Below are 24,693 nucleotides of genomic sequence, written 5' to 3'. Positions count from 1 at the left end.
TACCACGCAAATGGAAAGCAAGAAAACGCATGTGTTGCAATTTTAGTCTCTGATAAAACAGATTTTATCCTTTTGAGTCTATGTGTGTCTTTGCATGTGAGACAGGTCTCCTTAGAAATCCCCATCGCCTCAGCCCAAAATCTCCTTAAGCTGATAAGCAACTTCAGCAAAGTCTCAGGATACAAAATCGATGTGCAAAAATCATTAAGTATTCCTACATAACAATAATAAACAATCAGAGAGCCAAATCATGAGGGAATTCTCATTCAGAGTTGCTACAAAGAGAATGGAATACAACTTACACGGGTTGTGAAGGACATCTTCAAGGAGAACTACAAACCACTGCTCAAGAAAATAAGAGAAGACACAAACAAATGGAAAAACATTCCATGCTCATGGATAGGAAGAATCAATATTGGGAAAATAGCCATACTGCCCAAAGTAATTTATAGAGTCAATGTTATCCCCATCAAGCTACCATTGACTTTCTTCACAGAATTACAAAAAAACTACTTTAAATTTCATGGAACCATAAAAGAGCCCGTATAGCCAAGACAATCCTAAGCAAAAAGAACAAAGCTGGAGGCATCACACTACCTGACTTCAAACTATACTACAAGGCTACAATAACCAAAACAGGATGACACTGGTAACAAAACAGAGATATTGACCAATGGAACACAAGAGAGGCCTCAGAAATAACGCCACTCATCTACAACCATCTGATCTTTGACAAACCTGACAAAAACAAGCAATGGGGAAAGGAACGGTATGGGGGAAACTGGCTAGCCATATGCAGAAAACTGAAACTGGGCTCATTTCTTACACCTTACACAAAAATGAATTCAAGATGGATTAAAGACTTCAATGTAAAACCTAAAACCATAAAAACTCTAGAAGAAAACCTAGGCAATACCATTCAAGACATAGGCATGGGCAAAGACTTCATTACTAAAACACCAAAAGCAATAGCAACAAAAGCCAAAATTGACAAATGGGATCTAACTAGCTAAAAAGCTTCTGCACAGCAAAAGAAACTATCATCAGAGTGAATAGGCAACCTACAGAATGGGAAAAAAATTTTGCAATCTATCCATCTGACAAAGGGCTAATATCCAAAATCTACAAAGAACGTAAACACAGTTACAAGAAAAAACAACCCCAACAAAAAGTGGGCAAAGGATATGAACAAACACTTCTCAAAAGAAGACATGCATGCGGCCAACAAACATGAAAAAAGCTCGTCATCACTGGTCATTAGAGAATGCAAATCAAAACCACAATGAGATACCATCTCAAGCCAGTTAGAATGGTGATCATTAGAAAGTCAGGAAACAACAGATGCTAGAGACAATGTGGAGAAATAGGAATGCGTTTACACTGTTGGTGGGAGTGTAAACTGTGGAAGACAGAGTGGACATTCCTCAAGGATCTAGAAATAGAAATACCATTTGACCCAGCAATCCCATTACTGGGTATGTACCGAAAGGATTATAAATAATTCTACCGTAAAGACACATGAAAACGTATGTTTATTACAGCACTATTCACAATAGCAAAGACTTGGAACCAACCCAAATGCCCATCAATGATAGAGTAGATGAAGAAAATGTGGCACATATATAGCATGGAATATTATGCAGCCATTAAAAAGGATAAGTTAATGTCCTTTGCAGGGACATAAGGACATGGATGAAGGTGGAAACCATCATTCTCAGCAAATTAACACAGAAACAGAAAACCAAACACTGAATATTCTCACTCATAAGTGGGAGCTGAACAATGAGAACACATGGACACAGGGAGGGGAACATCACATACTGGGGCCTGTCGGTGGGTTGGGGAGTAGGGGAGGGATAGGATAAGGAGAAACATCTAATGTAGATGATGGTTTAATAGGTGCAACAAACCACCATGGCACGTTTATGCCAATATAACAAACCTGCAAATTCTGCACATATATCCCAGAACTTAAAGTATAATAAAATGTGTGTGTGTGTGTGTGTGTGTGTGTGTGTGTGTGTGTGTGTAGTTACATATCCTTTCTAAAATGTTACATTTTTATTATTTGAAGAAAATTCTGACCTAGTTCACAGATAATGGCAATGCATGCTCGGACCATTCTGTCTCTTTCTTGAAGTCCATCATTTCCAACTGCAATTAAGGAGTTGGTTACAGAACTAGGAAACAAGGAAGCATTCACAGTAATCATCTGTAACAGAAGGAATCAGAAAAAGAAGTTACTTTAGTAACACATTTCTTAAACCTATTTTGTTCAGACTGAGGTAGTTAATAACACAGAATAAGATCTAGGCACCAATTTTAATCTTGTGCTTCTTCTGGATATTTCAAAAGATTAATACAACTAACAACTGACATAACAAATGTTAATAGCTGTTACTACGGAAAATGTGTTAAATTTTTTTCTAGCAGTACAGACTATAAATTCGTTAACCAAATGTTCTAAGATTTTAAATTACTGTAGAATAGGGACTAAATCTTAAACAGTTTTTCAGTCTCTAGGTAAGGTAAACCAGGGGTGACGACAGTAGTCAATAAACTACCGTACTATTACAATCCTATTTCTCCATATACCATCATCACCAAATCCTACCAATTTACTTCAATAACATCTTTATCTCTACTCCCCTATCCTCATCAAATTAATTGTTTTGACTTGGGCCCTCACTCTCACTCTGACTACTGCAACAGATATCTAATGATCTCCTTCCTCTCTAGTTACTTTCCCCATGTTGCCATTCCAGAAAGCAGAGTTCATAATCCAAATCTATTTTTAATATTTAAAAAATCCTGATGGAAATCTTATGTAATAAAATTGTATATGAATCTCACATTAAATGAAAGGTCTGTCAATAACATATTTGGAATACTGAAAATCGGTAACATATGTCTTTGATTTGGAAAACAGAAAGAAAATTACATAGTTAATTATTGTTTCATAAATAAAGACTCTTTTGCAAACTAAGAATTTCAACATAGCAGGCTCCTGGAATGGAAATAAAAATATTTTGTTTGTGTGGTAATAAAATATTAGAGAAAATTAATCTGATCCAGATGGCACTGGATTTATTGTCCTGTTGAAAAAACAAAACTTGTGAGATAAAACAATTAGAGGATGCAATATAACTAAATGAAAGATATACAGTTAAGTCTTACACAGGATCAAAAGAAAGATCTGTTTAAGTAGCTATAAACGATTTATGTCATTTAAGCATCAATAAGAAACATTACAAAGTTCACCTGAAATTATAGAATACCATTCTACAACCATAAAACAAATACATTTCCAATAACCGTTGAATCTACAAAAGCGTTCACATTCATTTCTAAGTCAGTTTTTTTTTTCAATTAATTGAAAAAGAAGAAGAAAGGGAGAAGCAAGGAGGTATAGGAAATTTATCTTTCTGGGTGAAAGAATTCTGACATCTTATGACATTAGCTTTCTTAATACTTTTTGATTTATTATTATTCTAAGGAGCTTACAAGAAAATTTCTCCAAGCAGCAAAACGCATGTAATATATTCTGTAAAGAGCTGGCTAAAAAAACAGGCAAAATGGTTTTTAGAATTAAGTCAACTATTAATAAACTATGTTACCTTGACTAAACCAATCCTCTGTGCCTCAGTTTCCTCATTTGTAAAATGAAGACATGTATGAACAGATGATTTCCAGAGTTTCAAGTATAAAATTCTAGATGTGTCTACTAAACATATACTTACTTAACAGATTGTGCTATGAAAGAGATACATAAAATTTTTACAAATAAAACCACTCTTATTTCCAGGGAAATACATGCAAAGAAACTCTTAAGTTGTGTGTAAATCACAGAATGCTTTCCTCATAAATCAATGAATGCTCCATAATGGAGAGGCCATAGAATGCTGTCACTGTTAAAACTGCAAAATTCAGTAATCTTTCTGGCATGACAGGACAGACATATAAAACAAATTAAAGATCATGACTAGGTAATAAATTTGTGGAACTGACACAAAGGCATTAGAGAAGCACTGAGTTATCTAAGGGGAATATCTAATATTTGAGCTGAGACTAGAAGACTGACGTAAGGTGAGAAGGGCTGGAAATGAAGAGTAGGAAGAAGTAACAATTGTGGTGGCAATGGTGGGTAGTTTGTCTACACATGGTGGCATAAGACATGACAGACAGAAATGGTTGGTTGGACCAAAACTGGGCTCTGAAGGCCAAAGTAGGCAAGTTGTACTTAAAACTCATGGGTCAATGTAGGTCTGGAAATCTCAGAGAAGAAGGCTCTTGCTCTGGCTTTGCCACTATTTTGCTATGTATCAAGGGCATGTGATTCCACCCAATGAATCTCTTTCAAATGTAAAATGTTTGTGGAATTAATTCCTTATTACATGAATAAAAAAATTATATATGAAGAAAATGACAGCTCAAATTAAGTGGGTAACAGGTAGAATTTAAATAAGATTAGGAAAAGAATAGTAACAACTAACTAGTAGAAAAATTACACTAAAAATGAGAGAGATAAAGCCAGGGAAGAGCTGCCTGCATCGGAATGGGGAGACAGAAAAAATTAAAAACATGGAAAAGAAAACAGCAAAAAGACAGAAAATTTCCAAATGAATGAGATGGGTAAAATAAGAGAAAAAGTAACATAAGAATTCCTTAATTATAGTGTAAGTTATCCTAAAGCAAAAAATGTTTTTCCTTATCCTTTAAGATATAGTAGACTAATACTTTTACTACAAATTTTAAGACTTTTTGGAATGCATACAAAAAAAAACTTCAGTGATATAGTAATTATAGTATTAAACATTAATTTCTACTGCAGGTTGAGCATCCCTAATCTGAAAATCCAAAATGCTCCAAAATCAAAAACTTTTTGAACAACTGACATGATGCCAGAAGTAGGAAATTCAGCATCTGATAGCTTTGCTTTCTGATGATTCAATGTATATAAACTTTGTTTCATTCACAAAAGTCTTAAAAGTATTATATAAAATTACCTTCAAGATATGTGTACAAGGTGTATATGAAACATAAATAAATTCTGTGTTTAGATTTAGGTCTCATTCACCTGATCTTATTGTGTATATAAAAATATTCCAAAACTCCAAAAAAATCCAAAATGGGAAATACTTCAGGTCCCAAGCACTTTGGATAAGAAATACTCAACCTGTCATTCAGTTGCCACGATTTTAGTTAAAAAAAAAAAATTAGTTAAAAAAAAAAAAAAAAAAAAAAAAAAAAAGCGTGCTTCAGATACTAAAAGTACTAATGAAATTACAGTTTCTCTGGCCGATAGAGGCCACTGTTCGTTCAGCAAATGTGCTCTCACTCTAACCTTTTTAGCTTAAACCAAGAAAAGGCCCTGTGCCACAATTCTTCCTCTGATTCTATACCCCACTACCAAATACCAGCGATTTTCCTCTTCGACGATTCACAAATGTATGTGAGTCAACTACTCTGCATCTAAGAAGACAACCAAATGAAATGATACTTTTGTTACGGTGCTATTAAATTATTTTTAAGCAATTAAAAACTGAGCTACTTTAAATTCAACTTTAACTTTTGCAAAAATGAAAAATTGAAGTAAAACAATTACTATAAAATCCCAAGTTGAATTTATTTGTCTGAATCCATTTGAAATTGTCTTTTCTTCCAACAGCAGTCTCTAGAGCAGTGATGCTCAAAATGTAGACCAGGAAATTCTGAGGGTCCTTAAGATATTTTCAGAGATTCTGCATAGCAATAAAAAGACATTATTTGTTCTTTTTACCTTTATTTTCTCACAAATGTGTATTAAAGTTTTCCAGGGACTCCACCACATGTGTAATCATAACAGACTGAATGCAGAAGCAAATATGATAATCCAGCTGACTTGTATATCAAAACAAAATTAAAGAGAGTTGCAAAACTCTGAAACAACAGCACTCTTCTCATTAATTTTATTTTTTGGAAAATACAGGCATTCCTAAGTGTCCATCAACCAATGAGTAGATAAAGAAAATGTGGTGTTATACACTATGGAATATTACTCAGCCATAAAAGCAATTGAAATAATGTTTTTTAAAGCAACTGGATGGAGCTGGCGGTCATTACTCTAAGTCAAGTTAACTCAGGAATGAAAAACCAAATATTTCACGTTCCTTTCTTATAAGTGGGAGCTAAACTATGAGGATGCCAAGGCATAAGAATGATATAACGAACTTTGGGGACTGGAGGTGGGGGAGTTTGGGAGGAGGTGAAGTATAAAAAGATTACATACAGGGTACAATGTACACTGCTTGGGTGATACGTACACAAAAATGTCAGAAATCACTACTACATAAGTTATCCATGTAACCAAAAACCACCTGCTCCCCAAAAACTATTGAAAAAAGAAAAAAAATACAGTTTTCATAAGAATGTTGTATTTAATGTTTATTAAACATATTAATATATATTTTCATTCCTAATATGATAAACACTGACAAATATAACCCAAATAATCAAAAAAATTGTTCTAGGTTCTTCAAAAACAAATTTTGTTTTATCTTGAATTCTCAGTCAAAGAAGAAGAACTGTATAAATAAAAACCATACATTTTTAAAATCTGAATCTGAAAAGTCAAATTACAATCCTAGTGTAACAGTTCACCCATAACAACAGTCTCCTAATCTATCTCCAGTATCATTCTTAGTAGAATATCACACTTCTTTTAAGACTGAGCACATCCATTTGCTTGTTCCTTTCCAAGCTCAACTGTGGGTACTATGCTCACCTGTGGGTACTATTACTAACTACAAGGTAGACAATTTTAAGAAAAGGGAAAAATAGGGAACCCTAGCTAACACAGGAGTTGAAAAGTACATCATTTTGGAACATGTACTGAATTGAAAGGAAGGGGGAAAAAAAAGAACTAGAAAATTCAACTGGTAAATATTTTTCGATATCTTTGTGCAAACAAACATATATTTCATGATTCTCATGAAACATTAAGATGAAATATGACACTTATCTCACTCAGGCTGAGTCCCAACCAAATTTACTCTCAGTTCACACTCTTCCTTCCACCATTAGGGTATGAAGTAAAATAACAAAGCACTCCCTGAAGGCCTCTCAAGAGAAGCATTATGGTTTGTTCTTAACACTCAATCTTGGGGAGTTTAGGCTATGACCTTTTATCCTGTACAAGGGCCTGAATTGTTTATTGGAACTGCCCACAGACTGTATCCAAATTCATCTTTAAAACAATAAACTTCTATCTGTGACATCCATTTAATAGTTTTAACTCTAAGTATGCAATTAAGAGAAAATCAGTATGGGGAGCAAGCAATCCTCTCTCTCCAGTAACTTATCGAAGCGCTAATTACATTTACATGTCTACTGGAGGAAGAAATATTCTTCACAATAAACATTTTATAAGAAATAATGTCCTAGCTATACCCAATCACATAGAATTTCACAAAATATTTATGTTTACCTCCAAGTTTAATGAATTTAATATATAACTGTAATAAAAATGTTTAATAAAAGTTTAGTTTTTAATCTTAATAAAGATTTCACAAAACAGTCTAATTTTAAAATGTAAACATAAAAACCATATATTTGCCTTTTACTCTCACCATAGAGCATACCTTTCTGACTAATCGAAGTGCTTGTGTCCTCTCTACCTCGTTGCTCTGTTGTATGTCAATGCACCTAAACAATACACAAAATATTAATCATTGATAAAATTCTGTTAACAACTTTTTGTATAATAATACTGCTAGATGAGACTCATTTTCACAATGTCTATATGGTATATTAAAGTTTTAGTATACGATTTCTCAGTACCAGCATATATTTAATTAATATCTCTAGTGTTAAATATGTCATTTAAAAGACCAATTTTTTCTTTTAAAACCTCAGGAAAGAACAGTAATTTATAAGACTGCATCTATTTATAAAGAAAAAAATAAACATAAAGTATAAAAAATCTACTAAAAAAATTCCCTTATCCATGATAAAATTCAGACATTTTATGAAAATTGTAAAGAACAATAGTTCAAGGCTGTTTTCATTTAATTCAGATTTTAAGCAGGGCTTAAGCGAAATTATGCACTATCCATAAAAATTCTATTTTACCAAAATATAATTTGAATTCTGAATTCACTTCAAATATTGATGTCCAAACAAATATCACCAAACTGACATTTCTTTGTAAAATTAATTAAATTATCGAATTTTGAACATCTTTTATTTATGTAGAAGTATAAGTTTTTTTTAGGCAGTTCATTACTCTAATCAATACTTTATATATAGATAGTTTGCTATTCAAAAAGCATTTCTTCTATCTGAATACAATTAATCTAAGGCAATTCTATTAAAATATAAATGGACACAGAATTCCATTCCTGGCCATGATAGAGATGCGAGGTCCTCAGTATCCTGCCAAAAACTACCATAAATGTCCAAAAAAAAAAAAAAAAAGAACTTTACAGTATAAAACAACTGTTCAAAGGGCAATGAAGAATAATCTCTGAAAAAAGAAGCATAGGTAGCTCCACATTCAACCAGACTTTTTCCCTGGGTGCATTTGTCAATCTCTGGCCTTATGGGTAGAGTCCTAACAGAAAGCAGTAATCTGGCTGTACTGAAAAGACATAGGTCTAACTACAGAACAGCCAAAGTAGCTGGCAGTTGAGGGGTAAAATCCCTGAGAGAAGAAAACAGAAGTGAACTAAAATCTGCATGCAGAATTCTCTCCAAGACACTTGTCAACATCTGCATTGTGTAAAAGCAGAATTACACTCTAAAAAAACAAAGGAACAGAGTATAGACTTCAGCAGGAACACAGTGCTCTAAGAAATGGGTTAGGGTTTAAGACGGGTTAAGGTAAAAAGATTCTGCTCAATAAACACTGTAACTTGAGATCCCAAATAGCCACTTCTAGGAGCAAAGGCAAATCTAAACTTTAGCAGAATCAGTGTAATAAGCCAACATTCTAGAATAAAACTTAACTCTCTTAAAAGGAAAATAACATGATCCTGAGACAACAATTTTTTTTTTTTTTTTGTTTGGGGTTTTTTTTTTTTTTTTTTTTTTTGCTTTTGAGACAGAGCTGGTGCCTCAGCCTCCTGAGTAGCTGGGATTATAGGTGCATGCCACCATGCCTGGCTGATTTTTGTTTATTTAGTAGAGATGGGGTTTCACCATGTTGGCCAGACTGGTCTCAAACTCTTGGCCTCAAGTGATCTGCCTGCCTCGGCCTCCCAAAGTGCCAGAATTACAGGCATGAGCCACCAAGCCCAGTCCCAACATTTTTAATACCAATGTTCAGATTCTATCAGACAATATGAGGCATGGTATAAAACAGGACCAAGAACCAAAAACTAAGAAAAGAAAATGGCACTACTAATAGAACACAGGTGACTCACATATTGGAGTTGTCAGAGGGGACACTTCAAAATAACTATGGTTAATATGCTAAATAGAAGAAAAGAAGAAATAAAGCAGAGACTTGAAATCTTTAAATAAAACCAAAATAAATCATAAAAAGTCATAACTGAAATTGAGAATTCATGAGAGTAATTTACTAGCAGGGAAGCAGATTTTTAATAAACGTAAGTAGAGAGTAGGCACACTGAAGTACAAAGATTCATCACAACAAAAGGTTGAAAACCACAGTAACGGCATCAGAAATGTGGGACAATGAAAAGTTCAACATGTGTACAGATGAGAGTCCCAGTCAATAGGGCAGAATATATAACAGAGGAAAACAATCTTTAAAGCAGCCAGAGGTAAAAAGAGATATCCCAAAGAAGCAACAAGAGAAGTTACTTACTGTTCAACCATAAAAAAATAAAAGAAAGAAATCCAGAAGACAGTAATTGAAGCACTGAAAAATAAGTAAGCAGTAGTGAAAACAGCCTTCGAACATGAAGGCAAAATAGAGGGATTTACTGACAAAAGATGACTGGCAGAACTTAATATATCAAGGATTCATGTTCCAAACTCTAAGACAACTACTAAAAAGAAGAAAAGACTTAATCGACAAGACACTAAAAGAGGAAAAAAATTACTTGTTATTTCAAAAGAAACAAAAAAAGGAAAAATACAAGAACAAAGAACATGTGTGACAAATAGAATACAAGGAGCAAAAGAGCAAACAAATTCCAGTATTAGGAAGCTAGTAATGAGAAGACAAACTCATAAATACAGACAAATAATTACAGTAGACAAAGTCCATAAGTCATGCACATAATAAACCACTAGACATAGTCTAAATACTCTAATAACAAGATAAACTTCCTTAAACTAGATATAAAAAAAAAAAACCCAAAACTGTATGATATTTACAGGGAAGGCACTTAAATGTAAAGAAAAAACAAAAGTAAAAGGATAAGAAAAGGTATACCATGCAAACACCAGGCAAAATAAAGGTGGTAATGTATTATTAGATGACATGAATACTCATAAAAGAAGTATTACTAGAAATACAGAGGGTCACTTTATAATTGTAAAAGAATTAAGCCCAATATGAATTGGGCTTAATTATTTTAGCAATTCTAAATATGAAAGTAACAACAAAGTTTCAAAAGCTAAAACAAGAAAAAGAAAAGTAAGAACATACTATATAGGTGAAAAAAAAAAAAAAACTGAGTCTATCATTTTAAAACATGCTGAAAAAGAAAACCCAGTCAGAGAGATCCCTTAACAAATTCTAATCATGTAGAACAAACAAACAAAAAAAATACATTATCTTACATATATTTTCCAGAGAATATGAAAACAAGCCGTATTTCCCTAGTTGTTTTACGAAACAAACATACTCCCAATACTAAAACCAGACAAAGACTTTAGAAGAATAGAAAAATAAAGGTCATACCTCTCATAAACATAGGAGCAAAAATCTATAAAATATTAGCAAATGAAATTCAGTTGTATGTAAAAAGGACAATACATCATGAATAGTGGTGTATTTCAAGAATGTAAACTAGAAATGTAAAAAAAATCTAGTAAAAGCTTACAGAAACTATAAATAATGGTGAAATACTCAATGCTTTCCACCTGAGTTCAAGATCAAAACAAACTTGTCCATTATTATCATTCCTATTCAGTGCAATATTCTAACTCACGCAGGAAGGCAAGAAAAAGAAAAAGATTGGAAAAGAAGATATAAAATGGACATTATCTGTAATTCACAGAAAATCCAAAGTAATCTACAAACAACCAGAATTGAAAAATAAATTTAGCAAGTTTGCTAAATAAGAGGTCAGTATCTCCCCTTAATTCTTTTAATATTAGTAGCAAAAACAGAAAAGAGTAAGTTTTAAATTACATTAATACTATCATAAAAATATCTTAGAATAAACTGAATAAATATGTTCAGGACCTCTGCAAAAAAACAAACACTATTAAATACTGCTGACAGAAACCAAAATTTCCAATAAATAGATGTTTAGAAAATTAAATATTAAGATGTAAATTCACCCCAAATTAATCTAGAGCATCAGTGCAATCCCTACTAAAATCCCAGCAAGTTACGTGGATATGGACTATCTTATCCTAAAATTTATGTGAAAATACAGGACCCAGATTAGTCAAGATAGTCCTGAAGAAGCAACATCAGACTCACATTAACAGATACCAAGACATATTTTAGAACTGCAGTACTTAAAACAGTGAGAAACTAGTGCAAGGACAGAAAAATACACCAACTAAAGAGGACAGAGAACCCAATAATAGACTGCTACTTAACTAACCGATTTACAACAAAGGTGACATAAATCTAGACAAGAAATGAAAATGTTTTTAATGAAAGGTGGTAATTTTATTGGATATTCATAAAGATAAAAATGAATCATGACTTGACATCTATCTCATACCTTACATAACCATGAAATTAGATCAAATCAAATAAGATGGTTCAAAGACTTAAACATGTGTGAAGGAATAAAACCTTTAAAAGAAAGCATAGATCTCTTCCAAACAGACCAAAAAGTATTTTGGTTTTCACAAATTATGAACTTTTGTTCATCATAGACCCATTAAAAGAGTGAAAAGGCAAGGCTTTCAAAGACAAGGCAAGGCAAACTGAAAGAAGACATTTTCAATACATGTATCTATAAAGACCCACATCCAGAAGACATCAAGAATGGCTACATAACAAAAAAGATAATCCAATTTACAAATGAGGAAAGGATAGGATAAGCAAACTTTCAACAAGTAAATGAAACATGTTTACCATCATCACTTATCGGGGAACGCAAGTTAAAGCCACAGTGAGACCCCACAATAAAAACCACACCAGAAAGTATATAACTAAAAACTGAAAATAGCAAGTGTTGATGAGGATATGGGGGGACTGAAATTCTTATAAATAATAGAAGTATAAATCAGTGCAATCATTTAGCAAAGTATTTAGCAATATCTACTAAAACTAAACACACATGTACCTTATGACCCAGAAGTTCTAGTTCTACATATACCTAAGAGAAATTAGTGCATATGTCCACCAACAGCCTTCTATAAGAATATTCAGGGCGCTTTATTCAGAAGAGTCAAACACTGAAAACAACCCAGAAAAGCTTCAACAGAATGGAATAAATTGTGGTCTATTCATAAAATGAAATATTACACAGCAAAAACAACAAAAAAATACATCGACATGGATGAATCACAAAGATAATAATGAGGAAAAAAAGAGTGCTGTATACTTGCAACACACAATGCTCAAGAACAGGAAAAACTAGTATGCAATGAGAAAAGTCAAAATAATGTTTACAACTGATTAGAGGTACAACAGAGCTTTACTGCGATGCTGAAAATGTTCTAAATCTTGTTACTTGGTGTCTCTCTCTGTGTGTGTGTGTGTGTGTGTGTGTGTGTGTGTGTGTGTGTACAAAATTCATCAAACTTACACTATAGTAAAAATCTGTACACTTTATGATAGGCATGCTAAAAACTCAACACAAAATTTCAAAAACATAAATAACTCTAGGAAATATACCTAGCTATTAAATAGTCCACTTTCAATTTTAGCACCTTCTGGAGAATACTGGAGTCTTGGATGAGGTATCGAAGTGCTCGTAGCCCTGCTGCTCGCACTTCTTTTGCTTCATTTAATAAAGCTAACCGCAAACTGTATGAAAACAAACAAAATATCAGTTTTGCTGCACAGGTCTCAAATACATGCTTACCAAATTATTCCTCAGCCAAAATATGCAAAATTTCTAGTCATTGATGGACTTCTATCTAAAAGCATTCTACACATATAAAAATTATTCACTCCAAGCCATACAATTTCATTTAGTGCTGCTTTTTTAAAAATTTATGCCTCCTAGTACATTTTTACCAATCAAGAAAATATTACTAAGTTTTTTCTACTTTCTGTACTTTATTTTATATAAACAATGGAAAATTAAATACGCCTTTTTCAAGCTATATGATTTGTGTCTCTAGAATCGAATATCCTCTCTCTGACTACCTGGTTCCATACCTCCCAAAGAATCACTGGTTTAAATCAATCATAAAAATAATTAATGCCCATAGCAGGCACAGACGTTTTTATATCAATTTTAATTCCAAAGAGCACCTCATAGAAATTATAAAACCATATAACATGCCTCTATTAGTGTGCATGGACAAATCAAGTAAGTCTGCTATAAGCACAAACTTTCTCTTAGGTAAGACCAGGAGTTACAGGTTCTTCTTGTTCCTGAGAATAATTTGAGAAATTCAGTCTGCAAACTTCAGATTTAATTTAGAAGTTTATATTATAGAAGTCCAGGTATTTTTGAACATTCACTTTGGTGAATATTTAGCAATTAGAAAATATCACAAAGACTCACAAAAACAAAACTACTGTAGCTCTTAAATTTTTCTAATGTTCAAGCAACCATTTCTACAAAACCAAATATGAGGTGCTGTATTATCCTATTTCTAGTTTAAAATTACTAAAATTAAAATTACCAAAATCTGGAAGGGATGGGAGAGGGGAATAAAATACACTTACCAAATTATGATATCCTCATAGTTAAAACCCAGTTTTTCTTCACTGTGGCCAATATCACAGAGAAGCTGTCAGAAAAACAAAACAAATGTGTATTTATGTCTTGTATGTTTCTTTATATTTAAATAAATTATATATTTATGCTGGAAAATAATGTATTTTTATTTAATAACTTTTTTTTTTTTTTTGGACGCAGTTTCGCTCTTGTTACCCAGGCTGGAGTGCAATGGCGCGATCTCGGCTCACCGCAACCTCCGCCTCCTGGGTTCAGGCAATTCTCCTGCCTCGGCCTCCTGAGTAGCTGGGATTACAGGCACACGCCACCATGCCCAGCTAATTTTTTGTATTTTTAGTAGAGACGGGGTTTCGCCGTATTGACCAGGATGGTCTCGATCTCTTGACCTCGTGATCCACCCGCCTCGGCCTCCCAAAGTGCTGGGATTACAGGCTTGAGCCACCGCGCCCGGCTTAATAACATTTTTTAAATGATTCTACTGTTCAAATAGGCAGCTTTATTTATATCATCTTTATATCATCATCTCATTTGACCTGCCAGTTTTTAAGTTTCTTTAATCTTTTATCTTTCCTGTCTTTTTAAAAACTACTTGTTTTCTATTATTACATTTTCTTACTCAAAAATTTACTGTTTTAAAAATGGTTCTTTTAATGACTACTATTAAGATAACATGCATTGCTAACTTATTACAATCTAACAAAAGGTATCACTTCACCATGTCCTCAATAATGCTAAATTTCACTTTCTCCCCTCACATTTCACTTGACAATTATCCTACCTTTTAAGAGCTATACCATATTACTGTCATTTTTTTTTACAATATTTAGTCAATATCAATTTATATTTATTCACATATTTACTCTTGTCATTATTTGTCATTCTGATGGTTCCTTAATGGGATATTCTTCCTTCTACCTGAAGAACTCTGTTGTTGCTGTTGACTTGTTTTGCTGGTGTTTTAATTTTAGACCAGGTTGCTGATAATGAATTTCTTGGATTTTATTTCTCTGGAAATTTAATTTTTATTTTTACTTTCATGTTTAAGAATATTTTGCTGGATATTTAGAAGTTTACGTTAACTGCTATTTTCCTCTAATGGTTTCAAGACGGCTCCCATTGTTTCAGTTGTGAAGTCTGCCATCACTGTTATTGCTGACGCTTTTGAAAGTCATGTCATTTCTCAGACTCTTTTTCTCTTTTTTTAGGAGACGGAGTCTCGCTCTGTTGCCCAAGCTGGAGTGCAGTGGTGTGATCTCAGCTCACTGCAACCTCCACCTCCCGGGTTCAAGTGATTCTCCTGCCTCAGCCTCCCGAGTCGCTGGGATTACAGGTGCCCACCACCATGCCCAGGTAGTTTTTTGTATTTTTAGTACAGATGGAGGCCAGGCTGGTCTCAAACTCCTGACCTCAGGTGATCTGCCCACCTCAGCCTCCCAAAGTGCTGGCATTACAGGCATGAGAGCCATTGCACCCAGTCTCTCCAGACACTCTTTAAGACATCTTTCTTTATCTTTGGTTTCCAGCAACCTCATTACAATGTGTCTAGGTATAGTTTCCTTTGTAGCTATCCTGTTTAGGGTAAACAAAACTTCTTAAATCTCTGGGTTTATCTATTCTTGCAATTTTGAAAAATTATATACAGTATGTCTTCAAAACTACTTCTCTCCAATTCGCTCTAAACTCTCCTCTGGTAATTCAATTAAATATATGCCAGATGTTTTCATGTGTATTTCCATTTTGTCTCAATGCTTCAACTGAATGTTTTCTATTAACCCGTCTTCTGTTGTGTCTAATCTTCTATTACATGTATCTAATGAGTTTTTAAATTTAGATACTGTATTATTCCCTTCTTGAATTTCCATTTAATCTTTTTAGCCACTCAAATGTGCTAATGATATTCATTTCACATCAGTTTTCTCCATATATCCTCTATGTTCATGACATGATTGTTACTGAAAGTAGATTTCATCTAATAAACCTGAATGATGTGGATCATCTCTGGATTTGTTATTAGCTATTTTCCCTTTTGTTCTAGTCATGTAATCCTGTCCTTTGGTGGCGCCTTAATCTTTGACTATATATAAAAACTTGCGAAGATCTAATGGTGTTATCTGTCTCCACAGAAGGTTCAGCCTTCTTCCAGGTTGGGTGGCTGCCCTGGGAAGACCAGGTCTACCTCTGCTTTTTCCTTGCCACCTGAAGTTTCAACTGAAAGCCTATTGTTAAGAAACCTAGTCCAAGGAGAATGAAAAATTTATTTTGTCTTGCAAGCTCTTTCCCTGATTTTCAAAATTTTTTCACTAAGGTTTTAAGTTTATCACCCCAGGTACCCCCAGGATTAAACAACTGAAGAACTAAGGGAATCTCCTCATGCTTGACGCACCCAGGACTCCAGCAAAACCTCTGTGCTGTTCTTTGGTCTTTCAGCAACAGTATTCCTGGGCCTAACGCTTGAATATTGTTTCCTGCCCTCACTTAATATCAGCAAATGTCCCCTGGGAAAAAGTTGTTGAAGCAGCTTACTTGTACAAGATTCTCCCTTTTCTGAAAGGTTGGAGCCTGCACTTATTGTTGCCTGAGTAGCTCGCTGCTGCCTTCAGACAGGTTTTCCTAATTTTCATTAAATGTGGTGGTGTAATACTGGTATATATGGATGCCACCTGGATAAATATGTGCCAGTTTAATCTAGGTATGACTTTGGAGAATTGACTTTCACCTAAAAGTTAGGTATAATGTCCTTAATTGATTTATTGGGGCTAACTGAAATGGATTAAAGAGAAGGTAAATCATTTATTTAACACTGAAGACCAAGAAGGGTCTCCAAATAATAGTCTTTCTCAATATGAAGTTGTAAACATTGTAACCATACAATATAAACCAACGAAAGTGATAAACACATCATATCACATCTATGAGAAGAACAGACCCTAAGAAAAAGCTGACAATAGAAGTTCAGTACCTATTGGTAAGATATCTGTAAAAAATCCCTGTCCAATTTTTTCTTGAGGCAAAATAATAATAATAATAAATAAAATAAAATAAATTAAGAGTCCCAAACAGAATAGGGTAGGAGACAGGATCAGAATAGCTGCTACCAAATATTGCAACACTGCTGATACTATAATACTGGCATTCCTTAAAATTCTGATATGACAAACAGGCGTCAGACTTTCAAACAATACAATTTTTTTCTTTTTAGTGTCTTGTACAGTGTTAAAGTAGTTAAAAATTTAAAATGATGAGTTTATACTTACATATTTAAAACAATAAGATAAAATTTTCTAAGTTTTGAGACAAGAGAAAACTTCTATACCTCTAAAAACCAACTATATACCTAAAATTAAAAGTGACATAACGTGTTAGTAAAAAATATTTGCAACAAATATGGTAAGAAAAAGGTTAAGGCACTGTATGTAGTTTGCTAGGGGCTACCATAACATATATCACAGATTAGGTAGCTTGAACAACAGAAATTTATTTTTACATAACTCTGGAGGCCAGAAGTACAAGATCAACGTACTGGCAGAGTTATTTTTTTTTTTGTTTTGTTTTTTGTTTGTTTTTTTTTTCCAAAGTCTCTCTCCTTGCCTTACATATGGCTATTTTCTGTGTCTTCCTATGTGTTTGTCTGTCTCCTAATCTACACTTTTTATAAGGAAGAGATTCTATTGGATTGGGCCCACTCATATGACCACATTTTCCCTTAATTACCTTTTTCAAAGTTCCTGTCTCCAAATACAATCACATTCTGAGGTGCTGGAGGTTAGGACTTCAACATACGAATTTTGACAAGTCACAGTTCAGCTCATAACATTCCATCCTCACCTAACAAACTAATATAGATCCTTATAAAAGCTTGAAACAAATTGAGGAAAGACTTCTAAGGACCCCAAAGAACAGGCAAAGAAAATGTACAAGGAACTTACTGAAGAAATATAATTGACAAATAAATATGACATATATTCATTATTCCTAAAACCCAAATCATGTGAATTCCAAAGATCTATTTGAAACTCACAAAAATGACATAATATTGTTTTTAAATATTATTTTACCAGATAAGAAGACATATTGGTAATGGAATGGAAAGCTGAAAATAGTTTATAAAATAAATTGGAAAAATGCACTAGGATCAAGATCTACTTTGGGAGATTTATATTTTAAATTATTTTATTAGTATAAAGTAGGTTCAAGTACAAGATGCTGACATTATTAACAAAATTAAAGAAATGGGAATAAAATGTTTATAAAGGAGGAACTTTATGAAGCCATTAAAATAATTTATAATCATAAGAAAAAATATGCATAATCTATTGCTAAGTAGGGGGAAAGATCCTGTAAGATATATTTCTTAAAGACAACTTTTTGAAAAAAGTGTATACATCAAAATTTTAACACCAAAAATTTTTTAACAAAACAGAATCACAGATAATTTATTCTCCTCTCTGTGTTTTTGTGTATTTTATAAATTTTCACAATTAAACATGTATCACACAATCTAGGAATAGTTTATATACAGTACTGATTAACATACACAGAAGTTACGACTACTGACTGTTAATCTTCTCAACCCTAAAAAGTAGTATTTCTAACTACTCTCTAGGCTTGGAGAGGTTAGTATGACTTCCTAAGGACAAAGAGGTAATTAAGAGGTAGAGCTGGAAATCAGATCATACCAGTGTGAATCCAGAGCCCACTGTGAAAAATAATACTATAATTTTGTATTGAAATTATTTACACAGGGTTGGGGTTGGGGGAGGGAGTGGAAGTAAAAAACAACTCAGTATTACCATCTTATTTCAATTCTCCAGTCTCAAATGTGGCATCAAGAGTTTGGAGAACTGCAGCCTGGCTATATATACATAAAACAAGCAAATTTAACTATTGTTTACTCCAGAACTGCTAACTAAAAATATATCATTAAAAAACCGCCCATTTCAAAGAATTAAAACACAAAAAACCGCACTTTCACTACTTAAAATAATAATTAAGATTTCTCAGGTATTTCAGAATACTAACATTATCACTATGTGGTACCATAATTGAATAAGAAAGAAAAATATGATCAGCTTACAGTGTTATGACTACTTCAACCTTGGGAATATTCTAATATATATAATAGAGAAAGATTAAGGGTATTTGTTTATAGCAACATGTAAAATATTGTGCTTTTACTGGGAAAAAATGTTACTTTCTTAAACTATAATTTAAACATACCAACTCAACTGCTTAAAAAGGGAGTATTTCCATTCTTCTGCTACAGTAATAATGAATGTTAATAAAATGAAAGGTTGTAAAATTCTACAAATATACAAAGTCCTGTCCTTCAAAGGGTTGGTTTCTCCCCTGTGTGTACCTGACTCTCATTTCCTGCATTATGTTTTTCCTACTTGCCAGTCAACCTTGTAGAAAACCACAGATTCAGAGAACACAATTTTCAAATCATCAACCTTCTCAGACCAGAAAAATATATGACTATTTACCACTTAACATTTCCTAGAGTTAGCAGTTTTAGTGAAAAAGTTAAACATAATTCGAAAGTATTATAATCTTTAAAAAAAATGTGTACAACTTTTAAAAAGGTAAGAGTATCATTTTCTGATTATTAACGTCAATGCATTTCCACTGCAAGAAAAATTTTCGAGAAAGTTGTCAAATCAGCTGGAAACTGGAAAATCATAAATAACTAAAAAGAACAATTATGGCAGAAACATAGTGTATTCATTAATTAGTGCCTATTTTTCAGAAATAGTAATAGATGTCAGGGCTATACTTTCAATAATGGTTAAATGGTTTCGGGTTGTTTCTAGGATTGGAGAAGAAGGCTTTAATCAGTCTTAAATGAAAATATACCTTTTGAATTAGAATTATCCCAACTAGCAATTAAACTTTGTATGTGTAAATAAATTCACATATATATTGGAAATAAGAAGTTAGTAACAGAATTCTAAATTTTGGATTATGAAAGAAATGTTATACATTCACTGTTAATCACTAAGAGTTCACATATAAATGTCAAAATATTATAAGAATGATTTTGATACAAATTTCTTGTGATGACTACCTTACTAGTTATCTCTCACTTTAAATAGCCAAACCCTAAAGTACACATTAAATTCTTTAGCTCTTTCTCTATTTGATGTTTGGCTCTGTGTCCTCACATAAAATCTCACCTTGAATTGTAATAATCCCCATGTGTCAAGAGCAGGACCAGGTGGAGATAATTGAATCATGGGGCTGGTTTCCACCATGCTGTTCACATGATAGTGAGTTCTGTCTATGACCATATCACCCTGAACACACCCAAACTCTTCTGTCAGTGAGTTCTCATAAGATCTGATGGTTTTATAAGGGGATTCCCCCTTTGCTCAGCACTCATGTTTCTCTCCTGCTGCCATGTAAAAAATGATGTGTTTGATTTCCCTTCTGCCATAACTGTAAGTTTCCTGAGGCCTCCCCACCCATGCAGAACTGTCAAGTCAAACCTCTTTCCTTTATAAATTATCCAGTCTCAGGCAGTCCTTTATAGCGCTGTGAGAACAGACTAACACAGTAAACTGGTACCACAGAGAGTGGGGCACTGCTGTAAAGATACACAAAATGTGTAAGCAACTTCAGAACTGGGTAACAGGCAGAGGCTGCAACAGTTTAAAGGGCTCAGAAGAAGAGAGGAAAATGTGGGAAAGCTTGGAACTTCCTAGAGACTTGCTGAATGGCTTTGTCCAAAATGCTGAAAATGATATGGAAATTGAAGTCCAGGCTGAGACGGTTTCAGATCCAGATGAGGAACTTGCTGGAAACTGGAATAAAGGTGATTCTTGCTATGCTGTAACAAAGAGACTGACAGCATTTTGCCCCTGCACTAGTGCTCTGTGGAACTTTGAACTTGAGAGAGATGATTTAGGGTAACTAGCGGGAAAAATTTCTAAGCAGCAAAGCATTCAAGAGATGACTCGGGTGCTCTGTAAAGCATTCAGTTTTATGTATTTACAAAGATACAATTTGGAATTGGAACTCATGTTTACATGTGAAGTTGAGCACAAGTTTGGAAAATTTGCAACCTGATGATACAACAGAAAAGAACAACCCACTGTCTGAGGAGAAATTCAAGTTGGCCATAGAAATTTGCATTAAATAATGGGAGCTGAATGTTAATTGCCAAGACAATAGGGAAAATGTCTCCAAGGCATGTCAGAAATCTTAACAGCAACCCCTCCCATCACAAGCCCAGAGTTCTAAGAGGAAACATGGTTTCCTGGGCCAGGCCCAGGGACTTGCTGCCTTGTGTAGTCCTTAGACTTGGTGTCCTGTATCCCAGCTGTGGCTAAAAGGGGCCAACACAGAGCTCAGGCCGTTGCTTCAGAGGATGCAAGCCCCAGGCCTTGGTGACTTACACATGGTGGTGGGCCTGTGGGTGCACAGAAGTCAAAAACTGAGGTTTGGGAACCTCCATCCAGATTTCAGAGGGTGTGTGAAAATACCTGGATGTACAGGAAGAAGTTTGCTACAGGGGTGAAGCCCTCATGGAGAACCTCTGCTAGGACACTGAGGAAGAGAAATGTGGAGCTGTAGCCCCCACTGCCTAGTGGAGCTATGAGAAGAGAGTCACTCTCCTCCATACCCCAGAATGGGAGATCCACCAACAGCTTGCACTGTGTGCCTGTAAAAGCTACAGGCACTCAATTCCAGCCCATGAAAGCAGATGAGAAGGGGCACTGTATCCTGCAAAGCCACAGAGATGGAGCTGCCCAAGGCCATAGGAGCTCGCCTCTTGCATCAGTGACCTGGATGTGAGACATGGTGGCAAAAGAGATCATTTTGGAACTTTAAGGTTTATTAACTGCCCTATTGGGTTTCAGACTTGCATGGGGCCTGTAGCTCTTTCATTTTGGCCAATTTCTGCCATTTGGAACAGGTGTATTTAGCCAATGCCTATACCCTCATTGTATCTAGAAAGTAACTAACTTGATTTTGATTTTACAGGCTTCTAGATGGAAGGGATTTGCCTTGTCTCCAATGAAATTTTGGACTTGGACTTTCGGGTTATTGTTGGAATGAATTAATAAAACTTTGGGGGACTACTGAAAGGGCATGTTTGTGTTCTGAAATGTGAAGACATGAGATTTGGGGGAGGGGGGCAGAATTATAAGGTTTGGCTTTGTGTCCCCACCAAAATCTCACTTCGAATTGCAATAATATCCATGTGTCAAGGGTGAAACCAGTTGAAAATAATTGAATTACAGGGGTGGTTTCCATCATGCTGTTCTTGTGATAGTGAGTGAGTTCTCGTAATATCTGAGAGAGAACTCACTATCACTGATTTTACTAGGGGCTTCCTTCTCCCTTATAAAGTCCTCTGAGAGAACTATCAGTGGTTTTATGAGGAGATTCCTTCCTCCTTCACTCAGCACTCATTTATCTCTCCTTCCATCATGTGAAGAAAGACATCTTCGCTTTCCCTTCCACCATGATAATAGGTTTCCCTAGGTCTCCCCAGCCCTGTGGAACTGTGAGTCAATTAAACATCTTTCCTTTATAAATTACCCAGTCTCAGCCGGGCGCGGTGGCTCAAGCCTGTAATCCCAGCACTTTGGGAGGACGAGGCGGGTGGATCACGAGGTCAAGAGATTAAGACCATCCTGGTCAACATGGTGAAACCCCGTCTCTACTAAAAAAAATACAAAAAATTAGCTGGGCATGGTGGCACATGCCTGTAATCCCAGCTACTCAGGAGGCTGAGGCAGGAGAATTGCCTGAACCCAGGAGGCGGAGGTTGCGGTAAGCCGAGATCGCGCCATTGCACTCCAGCCTGGGTAACATGAGTGAAACTCCGTCTCAAAATAAGTAAATAAATAAATAAATAAATAACCAACCCAGTCTCAGGCAGTTCTTTACAGCAGCATGAGAATGGACTAATATACTATGAAAAACACATAAAGAAATAGAATAACATAGAATGAGTTAAAACATGGACCTCTCATGACGCCTCTGCTAATAATCAAGTTGCTAATTAATTTTCAACCATTAGGTAACAGTTTCTTCACTATTATTTTTGCCATTACTGGTGACATCCCATCTCCTGTATTAATATGTCATTAAAATGTAATTCTGTCTACCCTATTATATAGGCTTGTTATATATTAAAAGCAAATAATTGACTATGTTTAGAAATTGTTAAACTTTACAAAATGTAAGATTTAGTTTAACAGTCACATAAAATGCTAAATTATTAGACACTACACTTTTCATTAAGTTTTGCACTGCTCATGCCATCCAGGCATTTTTTTAAATTGGCTATCAGTCACAATGCCTAGCTGAATATGACCAAATAACATCAGAGTTCATACACGAAGATGCTAAGACAGGGTTCCTCTCTGCTTTTCAAGACTAGAAGCATTAAAGATGATGTATCTTAGTCCTATAGAAAATGTTTATCTGGGCCGGGCACGGTGGCTCAAGCCTGTAATCCCAGCACTTTGGGAGGCCGAGGCGGGTGGATCACGAGGTCAAGAGATCGAGACCATCCTGGTCAACATGGTGAAACCCCGTCTCTACTAAAAATACAAAAAATTAGCTGGGCATGATGGCGTGTGCCTATAATCCCAGCTACTCAGGAGGCTGAGGCAGGAGAATTGCCTGAACCCAGGAGGCAGAGGTTGCGGTGAGCCGAGATCGCGCCATTGCACTCCAGCCTGGGTAACAAGAGTGAAACTCTGTCTCAAAAAAAAAAAAAAAAGAAAATGTTTATCTGAGAACGAAGCCAACCTGAAAGAAAATAGGAATGAAAAAACAGAACGGCAGCATGTAATTGACACTGTCTCTACCCCTGGGTTATATTGTCTGAAATCAGGATCCAACATTTGGTATTCCTAATTATATAGGGAAATAACTTCTTTATATTTTAGCTAAGATGATTGTATAACATGTTAAACTTTGTATTTTTATATAAGCAAAACAAATACTATCATATAAACCTTATTTTAAGGCAGGTTAAAGGTTTTGATAATGTCACTGGTTTGCCTATTAAAATCCATGTCTATCAGCAGTGAATCAATCTGTTATTTGCTATAATAAATCTACATGACTTTCTTACACAAATACTAAAATATTCAAAAAGGGCTATGAACAATTATATTCTGACAAGGTTACAACAGAACTGTAAATTATCTCCAATTATTAAAAAATTGACTATGTTTGTTAAAACGAAGATCTTTTTAAAAACGTAATGACTAGTTAAAACTAGATAGTTCTAAATGCTACTCCCATTTTACTTGTATTACTCTAAAGTTTAGTTCTTCTAAATAAGCAAAAGAAATAATACGCAAACTTTAAAAAATGTTATCTCACATATTAGAACTCCATGGCATAGTCTTTTATATGACAATTTAGACACAAATACACACACACACTCACACTCACAGCTACAAAAAAAGTAGACTGATACATATAGAAAGGAAAGCATTCTATGATATATTGGGGTGTGGAAAGCTGCAAACTGCAAGTCAGTATACATATACACACACATACACATATATAAATTTATATACAGGTATTGATCGACTTACGACCTATGCAACTTACGACCATTCGACTTTACAACCACAATCGCTAGCCACGACTGCTCCGCGTCTGGCAGCGCCAACGTTGCCCAGCTGGGCGTACGACATTGCGGACCAGCTTGCGGCAGCACTACCATCTC

General features: G+C 34.6%; 1 protein-coding gene and 1 long non-coding RNA gene across 7 annotated transcripts in view; one reads left to right on the top strand and one right to left on the bottom strand.

The window, feature by feature from the left end:
• The window catches only part of RICTOR (RPTOR independent companion of MTOR complex 2), a 141,422-nt gene that overhangs the window by 57,250 nt on the left and 59,479 nt on the right, over nucleotides 1-24,693 (bottom strand). For all 6 annotated transcript variants that reach the window (XM_032278901.1, XM_032278902.1, XM_032278903.1 and 3 more), the window contains exons 4-7: nucleotides 13,982-14,046; nucleotides 12,977-13,108; nucleotides 7,620-7,683; nucleotides 2,086-2,212 (exon numbers count right to left, since the gene is read on the bottom strand). In XM_032278901.1, the coding sequence (XP_032134792.1) occupies nucleotides 2,086-2,212; nucleotides 7,620-7,683; nucleotides 12,977-13,108; nucleotides 13,982-14,046 (388 nt within the window). The remainder of the gene's footprint in view (nucleotides 1-2,085; nucleotides 2,213-7,619; nucleotides 7,684-12,976; nucleotides 13,109-13,981; nucleotides 14,047-24,693) is intronic.
• Nucleotides 1,439-24,465, top strand: LOC116552242. The gene is made up of 3 exons (XR_004269293.1): nucleotides 1,439-1,526; nucleotides 21,549-21,554; nucleotides 24,454-24,465. It is a non-coding gene; the product is annotated as an uncharacterized LOC116552242 (long non-coding RNA).

Source organism: Sapajus apella, unplaced genomic scaffold, assembly GCF_009761245.1.
Source record: "Sapajus apella isolate SASKATOON/1434 unplaced genomic scaffold, GSC_monkey_1.0 scaffold11, whole genome shotgun sequence".
Lineage (NCBI taxonomy): Eukaryota > Metazoa > Chordata > Mammalia > Primates > Cebidae > Sapajus > Sapajus apella.
The sequence above is the reverse complement of the archived record's forward strand: the minus strand, read 5'-3'. Positions and strand labels throughout refer to the sequence as shown.